This window comes from Vipera berus, assembly GCF_964194415.1.
Source record: "Vipera berus genome assembly, chromosome: 5".
Lineage (NCBI taxonomy): Eukaryota > Metazoa > Chordata > Lepidosauria > Squamata > Viperidae > Vipera > Vipera berus.
Genome location: NC_138207.1, coordinates 95,106,161 through 95,123,551, shown reverse-complemented (window position 1 = coordinate 95,123,551; position 17,391 = coordinate 95,106,161). Strand labels below are relative to the sequence as shown.

At 45.4% G+C, this 17,391-nt stretch overlaps 2 protein-coding genes across 2 annotated transcripts in view; both read right to left on the bottom strand.

The window, feature by feature from the left end:
* The window catches only part of CCDC6 (coiled-coil domain containing 6), a 37,808-nt gene extending 31,469 nt beyond the window's left edge, over positions 1-6,339 (bottom strand). Inside the window, exon 1 of the mRNA XM_081329044.1 lies at positions 5,944-6,339. Coding sequence (XP_081185170.1) covers positions 5,944-6,273 — 330 coding nt within the window. The 5' untranslated portion in view covers positions 6,274-6,339. The remainder of the gene's footprint in view (positions 1-5,943) is intronic.
* An 8,819-nt stretch (positions 6,340-15,158) lies between these two features.
* The window catches only part of ANK3 (ankyrin 3), a 190,115-nt gene continuing 187,882 nt past the window's right edge, over positions 15,159-17,391 (bottom strand). The window contains exon 47 of the mRNA XM_081329703.1: positions 15,159-16,798. The gene's annotated coding sequence lies outside the window, so the exon portion shown is untranslated. The remainder of the gene's footprint in view (positions 16,799-17,391) is intronic.

Here is a 17,391-nt window from a genome sequence, read left to right as displayed (position 1 = left end):
CTGGGCCAGGGCCAAGGCAGTGGGGGCCGTTCCCTCACTGTTTCCAGGATGGCTTTGAAGGCCACATGAAACCACTTTGCGGGCCGCATCCAGCCCCCAGGCCTTGTGTTTGACATGTCTGCCCTAAAACGTCTCCTCTGATGAGCCCCGAGATCTCCTCGAGGTTCCCTTTCCACAAGCAGGGAAAGGACACGTTGGGCAGACATAGGTGATCACCTCAGGTCAGCCAAGTTCAGGCCTAGGTCCATACGCACGCACCCAGAGGCAGCCTTTGGTATGGAAAGGAGAAAAAGAATGGGCAACTTGATGAACCAAGAAGTGTACAGTAGTCTCTTTTGTACCCCATCTCTCTTCTACCAAGAAGCTAATGGAGAGAAGAAACTCATCAATTTGCAGTAATCTTCCAGGACCAAAGGAGGAACTTGGGACTTCTCTGCTCCTAGTTCGGCTCCTTCACCACTGCTCCACATTCACTCGGGGGGACCAAGAGGAAGGAGAGACCCGGAGGCCCCCGGGGAGAAGGGGCTGAGGATGGGCTAGCACCTTGGCCACGCTTCTCCCATCGAGCCTCAGAAGCCCAGGCCTTTCCCCCAGCATTGTGTCTCAACAAGAATTGAGAAACTTCAAGAAGCGTTCATCCTCGTGTTGAAATGCTTAGCCGTGGCCTGCTGATCAACCCCCATCAGAGGTGACACAAGAGCCATCTGGGTCAAGTACACAGGAGGAGAACGCTTGGGAAAGTACTCTTTTGCTGAATGAACATGGAGAGAAAACCTCCGCAGTGTCTCCCTGAGTAGAGCCAGTGTGCAAAGGGGAAACACGGAGAAGAGCATTAGGATGCATCCAAGTCAAAGTATTTGTGGAGGAGGGTTAGGGTCCACACGCATCTCAATGTAACCCCTCCATTCAGCCTGCTGCCGGAAGCCAGATAATTGTGCCACCTTGCTGGATCTGAAGCAATTAGCTCCGATTTCCTCTCCGAAAGGGCTTACTCCAAATAATCTCAGCCTCTGGAGAAAAGCTCCTCTGGCAACCAATCCTCTTAGGTAGAAAGTGGTTTGTTTGAGGGCCTCCAACTGAAGGCTGTCCCTCTTTCAGAAGAAGAAAGGAAGGCAACTGCTGTCAGGATACTGGCTGATCTCAACAGACCGTTCATCCCTCCAGCGATACAGACCATACGCTCTGCTCTATTTTGATTTTAGGATTGAAACAGATCACCTTCATCTGGACCTAATCTTTCCGCCGTAACAGACCAAGGAATTCGAGGATCCAAGAACCTCTCGGAAACTGGAGGACTGGGGGCAGCAAAGAACCCCCTCTCCAGATTCTCTTCTGGAAACAGGTCTGTTGTGTTTGGTGAGCATGTTCTCGTTTCCAAATTAGTCCACTGTCCCCCAAAGACTGCACAGCCATCTTATAAACTTTTATTTTTCTAACCTTTCGTAAAGGTGAGTTCAATTCTCTTCATCTTAAAATTCCACAGGAGGTATGCCTGAATTATATAGATCAGACATATCAAACTCGCGACGTCACATGACGTATCGGAGCTGTTTCCCCCATTGCCGGCAATGGGGTGGGCGCAGTTTCCTTGCAACGTGTCCGGCCCGTGGGCCGGCAGTTTGACACCCCTGATAATAAATAAATCTAAATATACAGATTTGTATTTTTAAAGCATGAACTGAAATTCTGACCCCCGAAAAAAGCGCTGTAACAATAGCAAGAATCCAAGGCTTATGGGCAGCATCTCCTTCGTATTGTCCCTGTGTCTATAGTCTGTTCACCTGGTTCAGGGGTAGGCAACCTTGGCTCTTTTATGACTCATGGACTTCAACTCCCAGAATTCCTGAGACAGTCCATGAGTCATAAAAGAGCCAAGGTTGCCTAGCCCTGACCTGGTTCCAATGATTCTACCAACACCCCTCCATGTTTCACGTTACTGTTTCTCACTGGATTTTTCAAAATCTAAACAGGTTTTATACCCAAGATGTAAAATATTTTAAATACCAGTCATTTTCCAAAGGTGCTCAGCAATGTGAAAGGAGGATAATAACAAGTTGCTAACTAGAGAAATGCTGTACCGTGTCCATAGGTTTCCTCATCTTTTCATCGTGTCTGACAATTCATCTATGCTCCCGCAATTCTGAACGTACAGAAGTTCTGACCATGTAAGATGACATCACCAAGAGATGATTTCAGGGGGAAAGCACAATGCAAGCATGTGTGAGTGTGTGCACCCACAATGCTCCTTTTTAAGCATCTTCTCAAAATTCTTTATCTTCATTTCCATGGATTTCGCTCATTATCTTTTTTCTGATTTTCCCTTGTCACAGGGATTGTGAGCTCCTTGTGAATTGCTGGGTATGTTGATTATACAGCAAGGGTGTTAGTTGAGAAAGTACTCAAAGTGAATTCTGGAGGAAAAACAACATTTGATTAAAGGTAAAAAGGTTCCCCCGCACATGCGTGCTAGTCGTTTCTGACTCTAGGGGCCGGTGCTCTTCTCCGTTTCAAAGCCGAAGAGCCAGAGCTTGTCTGAGGACGTTTCCATGGTCATGTGGCCGGCATGACTAGACGCCAAAGGCGCACGGAACGCTGTTACCTTCCCACCGGAGTGGTCCCTATTTTTCTACTTGCATTTTTACGTGCTTTCGAACTGCTAGGTTGGCAGAAGCTGGGACGAGTCACAGGCGCTCACTCTGTTACGCGGCAGTCGGGATTCGACCCGCCAAACTGCCGACCTTCTGATCGACAAGCTCAGCGTCCTAACCCACTGAGCCACCGCATCCCTAACATTTGATAACATTGTCCCATGTTCTTTCTTTCGTTTCCTTCTACAGACCTCAGTCTGAGGTGTAGAAGATAAATTGGGGTGATTGTTATGGTTGCCATGACAGCTTCTTTTTAAATTATTAAAGGGAGAACAGGGCCTTCTTCTTAGCAATCCAGAAGACTGGTGTAATGCTACTCTTCATTTTATATTCCTACAGATTATCCTTCAAAATTTAATTGATGATGATTACTTTGAGATTCAAAGTTTATTTTTAGTGATGGTGTTAACAGTCAAATGTTTTAAATGACTAAGCTGTCAATTTTTAAACTAAAAACAATGGCAAGGACCAACATCTTTCACACAACAATTCTTCAAACCATTATCGTGTATTTTTTGTGCTTTGCTTCTTCTGATACTGAGCACTGCTTAACACTCATGACTCATGAGTGTGAAGGGCAATCTTTGAATGTTTAAGGCTGGATGGCAGAATGATCAGGCCCACATCTTGCAACACAGTTCGTCAACAAACGAAGCCAACAAACATGCAAATTATAGTTCTGTAATATTAGAATGACCCTTATGAACTTACACTGCAGACAAATGGCTATTAATTTTTCAGCATTACACTATGCACGATCTATATAACATCATGAAAAAAATCACTTAAATTATCCGTCCCATAAAAGGAAGCAGTAATTTGAGGAGAAATACCATAATGTGCATGGTGTCTGTAAGAATTTATTTGTGCTGACCTACAGAGCACTATATTCTTAAGTGAACAATTCCATCATGACAAAGAAAGGAGTTACATCATTTTTAATGTGTAAATTTTAATTAGCTGGCATTCTAACTGTTCTAAATTTGCAGAGATTAACAATATAATTATTTTTATGGCTTGAATTCTGCTGTATTATAAATTGATTTTGAGTGGGATAACTTTGAAAATCTGATAGTTCATACTAACGTAATAAATAAAACAATGGAATTCTTAACTTTCTGTTGTATGCTTGGTATGCCTCATTGGGATCCCTAAGTAAATACAAATTATTAGTAGAGATTTATGAACTAGAAGACCTTCTCCTAGTCTAATTCAGCATTTTTTACAAGGCTTTTCAGTGCAACTCATTTGCATGTAATTGTCCATTCACAAGATTAGAACTCTTTTTAATGTCAAGGTGAAAGTGCCCATCAGAGTACTTCTGATTAGAAATGCCCTATTACATTAATTTCTGAAGAGGAGCTGGCAATTCTCCCAAAAGCCCCCCTGAAGGAAACCTCAATAACTCTGAGCTTGATGCGGCTACTATAATTCAGTAGATAGATCAAACGCTTAATAGTTTGGACCAATCTTCAGCAGCCATAACCGCTCAAACATTAGGACCATGAACGAAAACATCCAATGAGATCCTTCCAACATGTCCATTTCTAACACCAGAACACTTTTAAAAGGGGGAGGGGAATTCCACATGCAACTCAACACTCAAATCAACTCATCTTACAGCTTGGTTTTTCTCAGCCTTTTTTGAGAGCAGCAAATGATACTGCAGTTGTATCTCTCTCTCTCTCTCTCTCTCTCTGGAAAAATCAAAAGTCAAAGTGATTTTGCAGGTCACTGCAGCATTTCAAGCAGTAAGAGAAAACAGACCAAGTTAGTTCCCAGCAGGCAAGCGATAAGTGTGCACCTCGGTTTCTTGTCGTTTACATCTGGAGACCTACCTCACCAAGAAGGCATGCATTTCTGCCCTAACAGGAGAGGTTTTAAAAATTATTATTCCTAACTATTTGGAAGGAGGAGCCCTTATCCACGGATCTACCATTCAAGAAGTATAACGTTGTCTTTTAGTTCATCCGGCCCAGCCTTTGCTTATTTAAAATATATATATATTCCTAGTTGTCTCCCAAGGTGACTTCCCCACTAGGCGATGTCCAACACAAACCACACACACACACACACACACACACACACACATCATCCAGAAGCCAGGGCATGAAAAGAACACACACACACATACACACACATCATCCAGAAGCCAGGGCATGAAAAGAACACACACACACACACACACAAACACATCATCCAGAAGCCAGGGCATGAAAAGAACACACACACACACACACACACGCACACACACATCATCCAGAAGCCAGGGCATGAAAAGAACACACACACACACACACACACACACATCATCCAGAAGCCAGGGCATGAAAAGAACACACACACATACAAACACATCATCCAGAAGCCAGGACATGAAAAGAACACACACACACACACAAACACATCATCCAGAAGCCAGGGCATGAAAAGAACACACACACACACACACACACATCATCCAGAAGCCAGGGCATGAAAAGAACACACACACACACACACACATCATCCAGAAGCCAGGGCATGAAAAGCACACACACACACACACACACACACACACACACACATCATCCAGAAGCCAGGGCATGAAAAGCACACACACACACACACACACACACACACAGACACAGACACACACACCCCGCACACATCATCCAGAAGCCAGGGCGATGAAAAGATCTGGGCTTAAGCGGAACAAAAACCCACCAACACCCCGCAGCCCTGTGTGTCGGGGAGCCCAGAAGAACAGAAGCCAGCCACCCATCCCGAGCAAGCCGGACTCGCTCGCTCGCTCACTCCCGGCCGGGCGGGGTGGGTGGGATGATCTTGCTGGGAAGAAGCCAGGCTGGGTGGGGGAGAAACGGGGCCAGGAGTCAAGAAGGGCGGAGGGGGTGGGGGGCTGTTGGGCAGCTGCACCCTCTGAATCCTGGCTGCTGCTGCTGCTGCTGCTGCCTTGGCCCAGGTTGCCTCCGGCCCTGAGCTGGGAGCCAGAGCCGCCCGAGGGACGGGGGCCTTTGGAGCAGGCGGGCCGGAGGGGGGCTGGCCCCAGCCAGAGAGGAGGACGGGGGGGGGACGACGAGGCTCCCAGTCCCCGGGCTGAGCGGGGCCAGCCTCTGGGATGGGCAGGGGGCGGCTCTCCGCTCCGGGCAGGGCCGCCTTTTCTGGGGGCTCCCCGAGGAGGGGGCAGAAGCCGCCACCCTCCCGCCCCGGAGCGGCTCGGCCTGCGGGGCTGCGTCTGCCCGTCTGCCTGGCTGCGGGAGGGAGGGAGGGAGGCCGGGCCGGGCGGGGCACTCACGATGGTGACGCTGGCCTTGCGCAGGTCGCGGTTCTCCTCCTGCAGCGCTTTGCACTTGAGCTTGTAGGTCTCCAGCTCGATCTTCAGCACCTTGTTCTCCTGCTGCAGCGAGGCCAGCCGGTTGGTCAGCTCCTCCAGCCGGAACGGAGAGATCACGATGCCGCCCGCCTTCCCGCCGCCGCCGCCGCCGCCGCCGCCGCCCCCGGGGCCCGACGACGACGACGAAGACGACGCGCCCCCGCCGGGCCCGGACGACGACGCCGCGGGCGCCCCCGACGCCCCGACGCCGCCGCCGCCGTCCGTGTCGCTCTCGCTGGCGCTGTCGGCCATGCCGGCCCAGGCAGGCAAGGAGGCCAGGCCGAGCCAAGCGCCCTCCGCGCTGCCGCTGCTCGCTGCTGCTGCTGCGCCTGCCGCCCCTGCGCAGCCCCGCCCCTCCGCGCCGCCTTCCGCCACGCGCGCCCTCGCCCGCCCGCCCGCCAAGAGGAGCGCCGACGACGACGCCCGCCGCGCCCACAGCGGCCCCTTCGGCGCCCTCCGGCACTGCACCCTCCTTGGCAGCCTCAAAGCCTGCAGGGGTCTTCCAACTTGGCCCTTTTATGACTTGTGGACTTCAACTCCCAGAATTCCTCAGCCAGCTCTTCGGCCCCCTCCGGCACTGCACCCTCCTTGGCAGCCTCAAAGCCTGCAGGGGTCTTCAAACTTGGCCCTTTTATGACTTGTGGACTTCAACTCCCAGAATTCCTCAGCCAGCGTATGCTGGCTGAGGAATTCTGGGAGTTGAAGTCCACAAGTCATAAAAGGGCCAAGTTTGAAGACCCTTGCTCAAAGGAGTCCCTTTCTCCGCCCCCCCCCCGCTCCCATCAGACAAGCTGAAGCGCCCCAAAGTCCCTTCGGGGTCTGGCAGCAGAAGGGAGCCTGTGGGGAGGCCTGCTGGATCTGCTGGGCAAGGCAACCTCTTGGGGCTGCAGCTTACCTCGTGGTCCAAACCTCTTTGGTTGTCCCTGATAGTGGGAATTAACTCAAAACCCGAAAGATAGCTTGCCTACTATAGAAGATTGGTCACTTAAGGTGTCAGATTTGGCAGAAATGGCTAAGATTTCTGCTTGTTTGAAGGCTCATTCACAAGAAAGATACATTTCGGTCTGGAGAAGATGGATAGATTATGTTCAGAACAAATATGGGACTAAAAAGTTTCATCTAGCTTATTTATTTATTTATTTATTTATTTATTTATTTATTTATTTATTAATTAATTAATGGGATTTATATCCCACCCTATCTCCCAAGGGACTCAGGGTGGCTAACAACAACAAAACTTAAAGGTCTCTGTACAGTAAATTAAAAATAAAAATTTGAAATAAATTAAAATAAATTAAAGAATAGAGTTAGAGTTGTAAACATAATTAAAATCCCTGTCAGTCTAGGTCAGCCAGGTGGAAAAGGAGTGTTTTGAGGCTGCGGCGAAGGGACTGGAGATCCGGGGCCATCCGAAGCTCAGGGGGGAGCTGGTTTCACAGGGCTGGTGCTCCCACAGAGAAAGCTCTTCCCCTGGGGGTCGCCAGCCGTCATTGTCTAGCCGACGGTACCGTGAGGAGGCCTTCTCTGTGTGAGCGTACTGGGCGATGGGAATTCGTTCCCGGCAGCAGATGGTCCTGCAAGTATCCTGGGCCTAAGCCATGTAGGGCTTTAAAGGTAAGAACCAGCACCTTAAATCTCAATCTAGCTTATGAATGAATTATAGAATGATATTAATATTAGTATGTTTTTATGGTATTTTAATTAGTTTTTATTATATTTTATTATTATTAGTAGTAGTATTGTTTAAGAATATGGATATTATTTTGTTTTTATTTTATTATTATTATGTTTACTTTTATCTTGTTTGTATTCATTTTAAAGGGGAGTTAAAGTGCATTAGGAACTTGGTTACATATATAGGGACGCGGTGGCTCAGTAGGTTAGGACTGAGCTTGTCGATCAGAAGGTCGGCAGTTTGGCGGGTTGAATCCTGAGTGCCGCGTAACAGAGTGAGCGCCTGTTACTCGTCCCACCTTCTGCCAACCTAGCAGTTCGAAAGCACGTAAAAATGCAAGTAGAAAAATAGGGACCACTACGGTGGGAAGGTAACAGCGTTCCGTGCGCCTTTGGCGTCTAGTCATGCCGGCCACATGACCACGGAGATGTCCTCGGACAAGCGCTGGCTCTTTGGCTTTGAAACGGAGATGAGCACCGCCCCCTAGAGTCGGAAACGACTAGCACTCGTGTGCGGGGGAACCTTTACCTTACCTTTACCTTTTTAATGTTATTTAGATTTTGATTGTTATTTTTGTAACCCTGTATTCAGTTCTGGGAAGTGGGGGAGGGGGAAGGGGTGGTGGTTTGGGGGTGGGTTTGTATTGTAACTTTTATAAAACTTTTTAATAAAAAACCCCCGAATTTCACTGGGGTATTGTTGTTAGTTGCGGAGTCGTGTCCGTCCCATCGCAACCGCATGGACAACGTTCCTCCAGGCCTTCCTGTCCTCTACCATCTTCTGGAGTCCATTTAAGCTCACGCCTACTGCTTCAGTGACTCCATCCAGCCACCTCCTTCTCTGTCGTCCCCTTCTTCTCTTGCCCTCAACCTTTCCCAGCATTAGGCTCTTCTCCAGTGAGTCCTTCCTTCTCATTAGGTGGCCAAAGGATTTGAGTTTCAACTTCAGGATCTAACTGTGTTATAACCTTCCTCAAATTGATGCTGTAACCCGGAGACCGTAAAATGCATGGGTCCTATGAACTGGAAAGAGAGCTCATTGAACAAGCTGCAGATCTGTGGGATTGCAGAACAGTGTCTATCCATCTTCTCCACTAGGATGTCATGCTCAGATACATCCTTGACAAATTCACCCTCGCTTCTGAGTGCACCTGTATCCTAAAGTGCTCACAGATAGGGTGTCTACTCCTTCCCATTTTTGAATACTGAGACTACCTTTGTTCTTCTCTACTGGCACCTCAGAATTTTTCTAAGATTATAATCTGCCTGAGAGGAATTTCAGATCGCGGGAACCTAATTTGTTTAGGGTAGCAAGGTGGCTTCTTACGATACCTCCTTTATTCCCCAGAAGTTGGGTTCCCTTCTCTTCCTCAGACATCTCAGCCATGGCTCTCTCCCTCTTCTGATAGAAGGAAGACATGAAATAGGTCTTCCCCATCTAACTTCCTGTGGACGAGGCCCTCTTCCTCCCAGGCCTTCCTCATCCCAGCTCATCTTTAAGTTTCCTTACAGGTTCAGATTATGGGTATGGCCTTTTCATCTCCCTTTTGCTTTTCAGCTTGCCCATGAGGTCTATGTTCATCTCTTAAGCTTTCCTCGTTTCATTACACTTATTTCTGCCTGCATTTTCAGGACCTCTTTAGAACTTCAAGGCCTGGAACATTGCCTGACTTCCATCTGTGGTTGTTAAAATCTAGCTTCCTGAAGTCCAAAGTACACAAACTGCTTCTTCAAATTCTCCTCTCTGAGGTGGCTTAGATTCCAGTTCGACATGGTTATTTTCTTTCAGAAGATGTCTGACGTCTTCAGTCTGTCAAACTGAGAGCTGAGATTAGTCCAGAATAGCTGACCCCCTTGTTTCTTCTCCCATCTTCTGAAAAATTTCCATTGTTTGCAAGAAAAAAAGGAAATCTACTAGATCCCCTCCTGTTTTCCCTTCAAGTCCCACCCCATTGGGATGTCATCTTTCTCCTTGAGACCATCCTCACATATCCCCTCCTCCTGAACAGTTGTCTACCCTCCTCAAAGGTTGTGTATTGTTGGCCTTCAAAAAGATCTGTGACTTCTTTGATGAGTCTTTAAGAAGAAAACATTGGTAGATTTCTGGTTTTGTGTTACGGTAAAAAGGATGCAGGAAGGCAGGGCTCTGCCTTCCACGCCCGTTTTCACCCTGCTGGAGGGCCTAAAAGAGCCTAGAGTCGCCCCAAAGAGGCAATGAAGAAGGAGGGGTGCCTCGTCGATCATGGAGAAATGGCAGTCTTTCCATTCAATCCAAGGAAAGCCCTCCAAACTGGCAGGGGAAAGACTGACTACATTCCTGTGGCCAGCCATTAGTTGCTGACAACTGAAGAAGAAAAGCACTAATTGGCATCATAAACAGCACGCTTGAAACTGGGTGAGAACATTGATCCTTTCTTTACTATTTTACAACTGAATTTCCTGGGAAAGGCTCCCAAGAAGCTAAAACCTCAGAACATGAACGGAAGCAGCGTTTTATTTTTTTTTATGGGGGACAGAAATACATAATACTGATGTGGAAGTAATGTAAAGCTATAGCTTTAATAAATTTGAGAACTGAGATAATTGTTAAAATTTTCTCTTTGGAAAAAAAAGCATTGAGGTGAAATATAAAAAATCAATCCTTTGTCTTAAGAGTGGAAAATGGATTTTGAGTGACATCTAGGGGTGAATTTGAGTATAGCACTACAATAAACTTTCTGGCTGCTTGGTGACTCCTAGCTTAATGGAGAACAGCTGGCAATAAAGGAAAATATTTTGGCATACTTATCACCCTAATCTTCTTGGACTATAAACACTTACTGAGCCTGGAGTTTTAATCTCAAGAACTAGTGGGAGAGAAAGAAAAAATTGACTTTTGACTACGTCTGGCTGGGAGAGACATTTGAGCTGCTTTCAAGATGGTTGAACATTTTGAACACTTTGAACATTGTGGATTACAACCTTGCCTGGCCGACAATTATTGGACACCTGACACAAAAGATTACTACAAAATATTGCTTTTAGGACTGGACCCATATTCTGGAACCTATTGGATTATAAAGGCTACACATAAAGACCAGAAAACTAGATGAAACTTTGTTCTACTCTTATTAAGATTGGTGATACTAGAGGATCTCCAGGAATGATGCCTCAAGAAAAAATAGACGCCTTTCAGAAGGAAATATATTCTATGCTACAATTAATTCACCAAAAAAATTGTCGCACATAAAGAGGATATAAAAAGTAACCATAATGAAACTAAAAACAATTTAGATAATATAAATGAGCAAATCTCCAAACTAAATCTGCAACTAGAAAATTCCCAGACGACGACTACAAAGTATGAACAAATAAACCAGAAATCAGAAGATGAAGCAGAGGAAAGGGAACTAGAGATGGAAGAGATAAAAGAAGGGAAATATAAACTACCATATACGTACAAAGTATTGCAAGACATAACCATAACCACAAAAATAGAAAAGGTGCAAAACATACCTGATGATAAGGAAGAAGATCTTTAAAAATGGAATATAGAGCTGTTGGGAAATGTCACAACTTGGGAGACAAAAAATGAAAAGAGAAATTGAGGGAGAAGGAAAGTGGGAGCTACTTAAGGAATATGAATGGGTGGAATTCCCCCCCCCCAAATACCCTACCTAAGTTGTCTTCCTCATGTCAAGCAACTTTTACAAAAATATAAAGAAAATTCCTGGGCAATGTAATTGCCTTGGCTTGGATAGCTACTAGGCAAAGAAAGAAAGAAAGCGAGAGTTAGATTAAAAAAAACAGAAGACTTGACCTATTAGAGGGGGCATTACATGTTTAAATATTTGTTTGAATATGATTAAAAGAATGGATGACCCTTAGATATAATTAGACTTTTATAATGAAAGATATGATTTAGAATTAAAATAGCATTCTTTTTTCTTTTTTTTTAATTTGGGAAATATGAAAATAAGAGGATGGCTGGTATGAATAAAAATTTTAGCTAAAGGTAAAGGTTCCCCCGCACATGCGTGCTAGTCGTTTCCGACTCTAGGGGCCGGTGCTCATCTCCGTTTCAAAGCTGAAGAGCCAGCGCTTGTCCGAGGACGTCTCCGTGGTCATGTGGCCGGCATGACTAGACGCCAAAGGCGCACGGAACGCTGTTACCTTCCCACCGGAGTGGTCCCTATTTTTCTACTTGCATTTTTACGTGCTTTCGAACTGCTAGGTTGGCAGAAGCTGGGACGAGTAACAGGCGCTCACTCTGTTACGCGGCACTCGGGATTCGACCCGCCAAACTGCCGACCTTCCGATCGACAAGCTCAGCGTCCTAACCCACTGAGCCACCGCGTCCCTTCTGAAATTTTAGCTATATAAATGTAATTAATATTGAGAAAATCATAACTGACAGATATTCCAAATATTGATGTGAAATTAAAGCTTAATAAGAACACGAATAACAGGATATGGATTTATGAATTGATATTACTGTTATTTGTACAATATTAGTAAAAATATGAGGATGTTTTATATCTAACTTTGTATACATCAGTAGTAACAAGAATTGTAACTATGTAATGAGGGGGAAATGGAAAAAAATATCGGGAAGAAAGGAAGATCAGGGAAAAAATACTGGATTGTCCCGAACAGATGTATACTGCACACCGGATGAATCATTAGTGTTTCCTTTTCCCTGTCTGTTCAACAGGATATGAAACGAACTTGTTTTCCCTGCGTGCTTTAAGCTCCCTTATGCTTGCTAATTGTCCTAATCTCCACTCTTCCTCCTCTTCAGCTTCTGCTGCTAATTGAGCTGCTCCTGGTGACCTGATCAATGGCTTAGCCTGAGTTGTCAGCCTTCCCCACCTTCACAGTATCTGTTCAACAAAGAGCTGAAGGTGCCACTCCACGGAATCTGTCAGTTAATTCTCCCCAAATCTAATAAATCATTTCCACTACTCATCAGCTTGCAAAATTCCTCATTTTGTCTCTCTGGTTCCAACAGTTTGTCTCTCTGCTTGTCTCCTTCACTCATCCCAGTCTATGTTTGTTGGATGGATGCACGTTTTCTGTGTTTCAATAGCTTTGAATATAGAAATTGAAAAGTGGTTCCTTGTATGTTGATGCTTTGATTTGTATCAGAGATGAAGAAGTCACACACACACACCCGGTCATTGGCTATAATGGAGCCCTGATGGTGCAATGGTTAGAGTGCAGTTTGGCAGTTTGATCCTCACCGGATCAAGGTTGACTCAGCCTTCCCCATCCTTCCGTGGTTGGTAAAATGAGGACCCAGATTGTTGAGGGCAACATGCCGACTCTGTAAACTGCTTAGAGAGGGCTGCAAAGCACCGTGAAACAGTATATAAGTCTAAATGCTATTGCGATAATCACATTTAAGAGTCTCACAACTTCTCTACCTCTGGACAGCTGAGGTTTAGCGATAAATCTCCTCCTCCCCACCCCCCAACGCTGCTTAGTAATGTTAAACCTTTTCCCAGGCTTTCATCTTCTGCAAGCTTCATCTAACTCAACCTCACCTATTGGCCTGCTTCTTACCACATCTTGTTCCAGACTGAAATGCTAGGGCCCAGGGGTAGGCAACCTCGGCTCTTTTATGACTCGTGGACTTCAACTCCCAGAATTCCTGAGGCAGCCATGCTGAGGGGAAAGGGAGAGGTTTCCAAGCTGAGCCATGCTGGCTCAGGAATTCTGGGAGCTGAAGTCCACGAGTCATCAAAGAGCCAAGGTTGCCTACCCCTGTGCTAGGTCAAGCAAAGGATGGATGGATGAATGGAAGGACGTCAAATGAGAATGAGAGAAAGAGTAATGTTAAAGTAGCCATCTGTTCATCTGGTGTTCACCTAAAGAAATCTGGTTGAGAGTCTAAAAGCCCTTGGGCATTACACAAATAACACAAAGGTGTGAATCCAGGGTCACCAAGAATACTTCTCAAAGGCACAGTAGTTTGCAAAAAGATCCCCTTGTTACTGAAACAGCGGTTTTGATACTGATAAGCAGTACAATTTATACATCAACCTCCCGTTGTCTTGTTGAAAGAATGGAAAAGCCTCGAGACTCAAAAAAATAAATAAATCCCTTCATACCCTCTGCATGTCAGTCAGCGTTAAAATAGATAGGATTCCCACTGATTATGAAATGATACAATTGTTGGTAGTTGGGAAAAAGTTATCTTACCATTCCCTGAAACAGCAAGTTTCTGCTTTCATTTCATCTTCATTTGTAATTCCGGAATTATATTTGCTCTCCATCTGTGATCCAGTCACCCTTCAGCTGTGCATCAGTAAAACAATCCCTTAATGGTTCGCATATCGCTTGAAGTACAGAAATGGCTGTGCTTGCGAGGAAGGCCTAGGACTCGGGCTCCAGAGGCGCTTGGCTCAGGAGGATGAGATGAGATTTTGGCTTCATGGGGGTGGGGGGAGAACTCAGGGTCCTTGGCTCTGAAAGTTGAGCATTCCCACCCTCTCCAAGGCACCCAAAGGCCTGAGATGGGAGATCTCGGAGGTAACTATCAGCAGGCATGGGAAGGAAGAGAAACAGGAGCACTCTTCTGGGAAAGAAAAAGAGAATTTGGGGCGGGGGGATCTGCTTTTCATAAAAGGCAGGCCTGGATGAAAACTGAAATAAAGAAGGGCGAAGAAGAGTGAGGAACAAAGAGAGCAGAAGCTGAAGGGACAGGTGTGACCCCAAAAGGGCAAGACAAGAAGCAACCAATGGAACTAATCAAGGAGAGAAACAACCTAGAAATCAGGAGAAAATTCCTAAAGTGGAGAACAATTAACCAGTGGAACAAAATTAGTGCAGGTTCGCATCCCACCAGGCTCAAGGTTGACTCAGCCTTCCATCCTTCCGAGGTAGGTAAAATGAGGACCCAGATTGTTGGGGGCAATTAAGCTGACTTTGTAATAATGCCGCTTGGGGTGTGTGTGAAAGCCCTAATAAGCAGGCATATACATAGAATGAAGGCTACTGCTAAGCTTGTAAGCCGCCCTGAGTCTTCGGAGAAGGGCGGGATATAAATGGAATTAAAATAAAAATAAAATAAATAAATAAAATGCCTTTGGAAGTTGTGGCTGCTCCATCGCTGGAGACTTTTAAGAGGAGATTTGACAACCATTTCTCAGAAATAGTGTAGCTTTCCTGCAGGAGCAGGCGGTTGGACTAGATGACCTCCAGGATCCCTTCCCAACTCTTTTACTGTTACTGTTTCCAGGGCTTATTTTTCTCATAGAACGCTCAGAACGGATTTCCGGCACCTTTTTTGAATGCAACCTTGTAGGGTAGGCAAGGCGGGTTGTATGACATGTGTGAGTTCCGGCACCTTTTTCTTTTACAAAGCACTGACTGTTTCTGAGGAGGAGTGGAGCAATTCACAATCCCGAGGGGGAGAAAGGGGAAGACAAAGCTTGTTTAAGAGATTAACACCAGGCACAAAGCATTCTGCAACCACCGTGTCATTGAAGTGTTTTAACACAATTTATTTTATGCTTAAATTATCAACTAGATCATCCAGTGTTTGTGGGGTGTTTTTTCCCATACATAAGTAATTAGAGCTATTATCAACCAATCCTGTTTCCATATGAAGATCATTAACAAATTAAAAGTATTTCACCAAAAACCCAAATAAAAATGCCCTTCAAAACACAGCAGCCTTAACAACCTAATATTAATCTGCTAGGATGATTACAACATGATTGGCTTCCTGAAAGATTCTACAGCTGAGAGCCAGTACACAATATAGTAATATTTTTACAGCGTGCTGCCACTCTGTTAGCTAAGAAATTCTCTTCCTTCTTTCTCCCCCACCCACTTTTTTTTAAAAAAATATCCCCCACCAGCGCTCCCAAGAGCATCTCCCCCAAACTGCCAAAAGCTGCAAGCGTTTCCCCCAGTGGAAAGCAGGACAGGTAGCACCCCAACCTCCCGAAAAGCAACTACTGTATATGTTATGGTTTCCGGTAAGTTTGAGATCATTTCCACCGGAAAAAAATTGGCAGGAGCAACAAATATTAGATGAGGGCCTTTGCCTTCAGAGGTTATGGATAAGCTGCCAGAAGCAGCCCTGATCTCCAACAGCAGCCGTGTCCAGGTGGCCTCGATCCCCCACCCGTGCCGAAATGAGGAGGCGTTCCTTGGCAGCTGTGGTTGATGAACTGCGCCCCAGGGTCTCGTCTGTCACGTCACAATCTAATATATTTGCAAAACTGGAAAAAGAGTTCATCAAAATAAGGCGGAACGCATGCATCAAAATATTAGTACTCCGGAGAGATTCCTTGGTTTCACAGAACTACAGAATTCCCCATCTTAGGAATCATTAAATTTGCAGGAGATTTTAAAGATTTTTTTAAAATCAAGCTAGCCTTTTTTGTGTGTGCATATACAAACATTATAATTGCTAAATGTACAAGAATCTGTGAAGATACACCCAGAATACCTCGGCAGGTGTAGCGGCCATCCGAGACACTGATTTCTGTTCAATGCAAATGCACAATTCAGTTTGTGAGCAAGGAGGCAGTGCCTGATCAGCCTGGATCCTCTATTTCTCTTTAGAATTTACATAGTGTTATTTACAATGGAACAAGCAATGTTAAGTCTTCTTTTTTTAAAAAAAATGAAAACAAAAAAAAACCCCCAAAGGTGTATTTTAGTACCCTGACAGTTTGGGTCTGAGAAAAATAAGGCGAGCTGTTGTGGATTTTAATAATTTTTTAGTGCCTTTTTGTAGTTTGAACCATTCTCCAGTGTCATTTGAATCTCTCTTGCAACAGGAATCTCTCGGTTTCGCAATGGCCTCGTGTTGCTTCCTTGAAGCTGTCGCCTAGGACGTGTCCGTCACTTCTCACTGCATCCTCTCCAATGGTATGAATAAAAGTGGATTTCCATGCTCGTGTAGAACTGGCTCATGCTAAATTAAATTTGTTTTTGTTGTGTTCTTCACATGAAAACCATGCGGTTAATGTGTGGAAGCAGCAAACACACAGACGCGCGCGCGCACACACACACACACACACTTTTGTCCGTGACTTGATAATTCCTGTTGATTTCATTCGTCCTCGAGTTTCTCTCTAGAATACTGGCAGTAAAAGCACACAGTCTTGGGTCAAGTGGAAAAGGATGGGGAAGAGAGAAAGAGAAAGAATACGGGTGTTAGAAATGTCCATTGGAATAGCACTGAGCCTTTCAACCACAAATAATAATTCTGCATCTCTTCCGTAAAACAGACGATCCACTTTGCAACCCCCACTGTATTGACCCATTCATCTGGTCCATGTTAGGCCATGTTGGACCACATCTTCAACTGCCCATAGACCACTGAGTTACAGCATGTGAGCTTCCACCAAGACGGTTGTCCTGGGCCAAGAGGATTAGTACTTGAAGTGCAAGGATCACCCCGCCCCCCCCCCGCTACCGTATTAGAGCAAAACGGAAGCATAGCTAGAAATAAGACATAAATCCAGTGTTTCTCAAGATCTGCGCTGGTTAAACAAACTTGGTTTTTAGCCACCTGCTCAGGAAAATGTTTCCCAATTCAAGGAGCTAAACAAATGAGATTAGAACAAAATTTTCCATGCTCAAAGTTATCTGGTTTTGTAGGTTGCAAAATGTAACTCACATCCAATCAGACTAGTAGTAGATGAGTAAACTTAAATGGCATAGCGCCCAGCCCTCTGAAGGACTGCCTGTCCC